Raw genomic sequence first — 5,889 nt, 5'->3', positions numbered from 1 at the left:
GATTACAATTCGACATAAGGTTTGGGCAGGGACACAGATTAAAATTATATCGGTGTCTATGCCCATGGGTTTTATGGAAGGCAGAATTTAAGAGTGATTAATGAGACTATCTGGTGGAAGAAATTTCTAAGCAAAATATTGAAGGATCTGCATGGCTACTTTTAACCATATACAGTAAAATGTAAGAGAAAAGAAATAACTTAAAGATGAAATCTATAACTTAAAAAATAAAAGCAGAATGAAAAGATTCTGAAAATTTTCAGCCTGCCCACATAAAGAATGAAAAAATGTGTTTAAGAGAACAGACCAAGGGTGTGATCAAGTGACCATTTGCTAATGAGATTAGTATAAATAAAAGGGCTCACCAAGACAATGAGCATTTCAGAGATCTTTGAGGCTGCTCATCCCATTACAGGCCTAGAGATCTAGGAGGGCAGAATGGCTTTGGGGAATGGGCACAGGGTACGCTTCACAGGCCACGTGAAGTTGCTGCTCCCTGCATTCCAGGACAGTGTTCTTTGGCTGCTCCTGGTGTGGTTCAAGTAACGCCAGGTGTGGCTTGACCTACCACTCTGGAAGGAAGGTACAAATGGTAGACTTTGGTGGCATCCATTTGGTGTTATTTCTACAGGCATGCACAATGCAAGAGCTATGGAGGCATGACTTCCTCCGCCTAGATTTGAAAGGATGCCACGTGAAGTCTGTGGGCTCAGGCAGAAACCTGCTGCAGGAGCAAAGTCACCACAGAAAGTCTTCACCAGGGGATGCCTAGTGAAGCCGTGGGAGCAGAACTGCCTGACACTCAAGAACTGCAGAGCTACTAGTGTGCAGTGCCAGCTTGGGAGAACTGCAGGCCCTAGACTCTAACCTGTGAGAGCTGCTGAGAAGACTGACCACAGCAAAGGCTTGAGGGCTCAACCCCAACCCCAGCATGCCCAGGATGTGGGACATGGAGTCAAAGGAGATTATTTTCCAGCTTAAAGACTTAATGCTGTTTTTCCTATTGGGTTTTAGACTTACTTAGCACCAGTCATCTCTTTTTTCTTGCCTATTTCTTTCTTTTGGAATGGAAATGTCTATTCTATACCTGACTAACATCATATTTTGGAAAGACGTAACATTAATTCACAAGCTCACAGATGAAGAGAAATTTTCCTTGGGATAAATTGTGCCTTGAGTCTCACCGGTATCTGACTTACATGAGACACTTGACTTTGGACTTTTGAGTTGATGCTGGAATCAGTTAAGACATTTAGCAGCTATGGGGAAGGGACGAATGTATTTTGTATGTGAGAAGGACGCTACTTTTGGGGAACGAGAGGTGAAGTGCTATGATATGAATGTTCCCTCCAAAACTCATGTTGATATTTAATTACCACTGTGACATTGTTGAGAGGTAAGACCTTTAAGAGGTGATTAAGTCATGAGGGATATCCCCTCATGAATGAATTAGTGCTGTTTTCACAGGAGTGAGTTTTTTATTCTGAGAGTGGATTTGTTATGAAAGTGGGTTTGGCCCTCTCTTGCTCTCTCACTCTAGCCCTCTCTTGCCCTTCCACCTCTGGCATAGGATGACACAGCACAAAGGCCCTTGCCAGATGCCGGTGTTATGCTCTTGAATCATAAGCCAAACAAATTCTCAGTGTCCAGAATCATAAGCCAAATACGTTTATTTTCTTTGTAAGTAATCCAGGCTGGTATCATTTATATTCTGTTATAGCAATGCAAAATGGACTACCACTATCTAATTATGACTGTACTATAACTTAATTATAGACATCTACTATCTAATTATTTGGATCTTATATCTTATATTTCTACCAGAAGCTGATTTTTTAAAAACCCTATTTGCCAGCATTCAGATCAACACTTAGTATTCTCAGAGTTTTATGTTTTTCCAGTCTGATGGATGGCTAGGTAAACTTTGGCAAGTTATTTAAATTCTCTGAGCTTCTATTGTCTCATCCCTTAAAGGATACTTCTCTGGATTAATGCATTAGAAAAAAAGGTATTCTTTCTGGTCCAGAACAGATCTTCATTTACTGGGCTTGGAAACCATGGGCACCTTTGTTTAAGCAGAAGTCTCCCCTTTCTCCAGCCAATGCCGTCCCACCAGAGCCCATTGGTTGACTTGCAGAGCATGGGTTGGCTGAATTTAAAGCTCATTCCCCACCTTGTCTGGTACTTTAATGCAATGCAAACTACCCAAACATACATGATGGTTTTCACTCCTCACAGGACAAGACAACATGGCATCCTCACACATTTCTCTTTAAAATTATCAGTAGCCTCATCATCCCACTGCTGAACAGCTCAATTTTCTCACTTACTTTAGGGCTGGTAGAATCTGCTGATTGTTGTTGTTTAGGTGAACTTCTTCCTTTTAAGGACTTCTTCCAATATTATGTGAAATTCCAACAGTTATATTACCAAACAGCCAATCCCTGGAATTGCTAGAAAGCTAGCTGGGAGTCAAAAGAGTAGCCTCTTATTTTTAAAAAATTCTGCCCACAGAGAAGCTATACATGATGGTGCTGAGACGGTTGGATTTGAGAGATGGAGAATCAAAAGACATTATAAAGTTTGAAGACTAGATCTGGATACAGTCTGAACAGACATAGTTGTTTTAAACAGCCATAAGATACAGGATGCTCTCTAGAATTAGTCACTTAGTTCTTATTTGTCCCTGTCCCTATACTAGCCACAAAGAAGGGTAGTGAAAGGAATATGCTGAAGCTTAGCAAAAATAACTTTTCCCCCATTTTTATCCTCAAATATTTTTATCTTCTTTACACCACAAATATCTGCTGAATGAGAAGCATTCCAATCCTCATATCACCACTCTAGACTGGTTCTGTGACAAAACATAAACAGTGTTACACTTCCTTTCCAGTATCAATGGGGCAGAGAGAAAGAGCCTTAGGATACCTAAAATGCATGTAGCCATTTTGTCAAAAAATTGCACAAAAATATAGGGAAGGACTCAGCAACAGTTGATGAAGGACCAAAGTGAGCATCTATACCTTTGTACTCTGATTAGGACACCTCTCTCAGTCCACCTCCCTCCACACTTCCTCGCTTCCCCAGAAAATACATTTTCAGAGATGGACTATAAGGAAATGAATTGGGCTAATAGAACTCTTACAAAAATGTCTGCATTTCCTTTCTCTAGTCCCTCCCAAAACACAAGAATATGTTCAACAGTGGAAACAGGCAGGAACTAAGGCTATGAGATTCTCCCGGGCAGACAATGGATTTCATTATTACCAGCCTAATCTACTTCCATGGTGTGATGGCAAATTGTACACACTCTTTGACTTTTGTAATGATGATCAGAGAAAAGAGGAGTTAGAATTTTCTAGGTGACTTAATAATTAACCGTGAGGCTTGTACCACCTAAAACTGACTTAGAGAACAGCTAATCTTTGAGGAGTTAACAGCAGCATTTCACTCCATCTCGGAGGGCCTCTTTGACTTTGTCATTCCAAAGAGTAAAGAGGAAAGGGTTCAGGAAGGGGGTTAACACGGAAACCAACAGGGGAAATATCTTATTGTACTCGACTCCCTGTGTTTGCTTGGGTTTCACATAGAGAAACAAGCAGCTGCCATAGCCGATTATAACACAGGTGAAGAGGGAGGCACAAATGGAGAAGGCTTTCCTCCAGCCAGAGGCTGACGGGATCTTGAGGATAGTGGAGATGATGTAGGTATAGGAGACAATTGTAGGGATCAAAAAACCAATGAGAATAAAAATAGCCATTAAGAAAAGGATAAACTCTGTGAAAAGAGTGTTGTCACAGGACGGTTTGAGTAATTGCCCTCGGTCACACTAAAAATGGTCTAACGAATTTGATTTGCAGAAGGTAAACTGAAATGTGGCATAGACCAGCCAGATTTCAGAAAGAAATCCAAATACCCATGACACTATTACCACCCAAATACAGGTACTGCTGTTCATAATGATGTTGTATCTTAAAAGATTACACACAGCCACGTAACGGTCCACAACCATCACTCCAAGTAATGCAAACTCTGTGGTCCCTACAGCAAGGTACAGGAAAAGTTGAGCAATACATGTAGACAAAGATACTGTCTGCATCCCAGGGAGCAGCAATCCCCAAAGCATCATGGGGACAATTATGGTTGTGACCAGGATCTCCAGGGCAGAGAGGTGGCCGAGGAAGAAATATATGGGGGACTGCAGACGTTTCTCCACACAGATAATCACGATGATGACCATGTTTCTCATTAATGTCACTAAATAGAAGAAAAAGAATATAGCCAAAAGAATGTGGTGTAGTCCTTGGGACCCAGGGAAGCCTAGAAGGTGGAATTCGGTGGCACTAGAGTGGCTGTCCAACATTTAGTCCTTGATTCTGCTTCTTTTGAAGCACAGAGATTAAAAGAGAGGTGCATTGCTCCACATGATCCTGCTCTCAAGAGAGAAGGAAGACAGATTAGGATAAGAAACTACTTCCAACCTGAGAATCAGGTGACACGTCCCTGTTACTGTGTTGGGCACATACGTAGCTTGAGGTACATGTTGTCACCCAAGTCTACAAGTGAGGCTCTCATTTCCCTGTATAACCAGCCCCCTGGAACGGGGGAAGACATCTTTTTCTACCGGCGGTGAAATACCTTCCTTGCCGTTCTCCCCATGGAAAGATGGACCTTCTCTCAGGGGCCAGAGGCTAAAACCTTTTAAATAGGCCCGTTTTGAAGGTGAGTCAATCAGGTCCCTCCAGTCCTGGAGTTGTCCTACTTTCTCTTAGGTTAATTGTGCCAGACGACACAAAGGCATTTTATATGATGTTCAAAGGATGAGAACTTTAAACCCCAGCTCTCATCTGTAAGGGTAATGCATAGACCCACTTTTGGGGCCAGTAGAAAGGAGGCAGAGGATGTAAGACCAACATCTCTGCTGTTCTGGATTTTAAAATCTCCATTTTACAGGGCAGCAAGATCTCTAAATGAGAACTCTGGAGCTTGGGATAATTTCCCAGAACAGATCCATTCTTCTCTAATTCCATTTTCCTTCCAAAGTTGTGGGAGGAAGGAAAGATGGCACCTGGCACAGATAAGGAATAGATCTGGGACCGCCAGCTGTTAAGGATGCCTGGCTCTCTGCCTGTTGCTTCATCCCATTATTCAAATGTCACCCCTTCCAAAGACTTTTTCCAATCACTCTGCCAAAAACAGAAAAGACACACTCATTTTTGGACTTCCGTTTTTTTCATAACGGTTGTTATTACCTTGTATTATGTCTAATTATTCACTCCTTCATTTAACAATAAACAAATGTAGTCATGAACAGGACAAAGAAAATTCCATGCCCTGTGGAGCTTATATTCAAGGAAGAGGTGGGGGCTAGACCACACACAAGACACATAAGTAAAATATGTAATAGTTTAGTTTATTTATCATGCCACAGGGAAAAATATTAAGCAAGAAAGGGGGAGAGGAAATTTAAGTTTATTTATTATTTATCTACGACACTAGAATATAAACTCCATGAGGGCTAGGACATATCTTCACTGTTGTATTCTGAGGCTGGCACATAAAATTTACATACATAAATTAAATAGTTATATATTATATATATCTCTCTATATCTTTTATATAGATCTAGAGATACATATTATATATCTCTTTTATATGCATCTCTATATCTTTTATATATAAAGATCTCTATATTTTTTATATAGATATAGAAATATGTATAGAGAGATATATATTACAGATATACAGATATAGATATATATTATATTATATATAGATATATAGATTATATAACAGAGATATAGCTATAGATATAGATTTATATAGATAATATATAGATATAAATTTATATAGATATAGAGATATATATTATCTGAAATAAATATATCA

General features: G+C 40.0%; 1 protein-coding gene across 1 annotated transcript; it reads right to left on the bottom strand.

The window, feature by feature from the left end:
* Positions 1–270: 270 nt before the first annotated feature.
* Positions 271–5,611, bottom strand: LOC105471193 (olfactory receptor family 9 subfamily A member 2). The gene is given in 1 exon segment (XM_011723555.3): positions 271–5,611. A coding segment is annotated over 1 exon segment (930 nt). The 5' UTR covers positions 4,364–5,611; the 3' UTR covers positions 271–3,433.
* Positions 5,612–5,889: the final 278 nt, after the last annotated feature.

This window comes from Macaca nemestrina, chromosome 4 (genome assembly GCF_043159975.1).
Source record: "Macaca nemestrina isolate mMacNem1 chromosome 4, mMacNem.hap1, whole genome shotgun sequence".
Lineage (NCBI taxonomy): Eukaryota > Metazoa > Chordata > Mammalia > Primates > Cercopithecidae > Macaca > Macaca nemestrina.
This window is presented reverse-complemented; position numbering and strand designations above follow the sequence as displayed.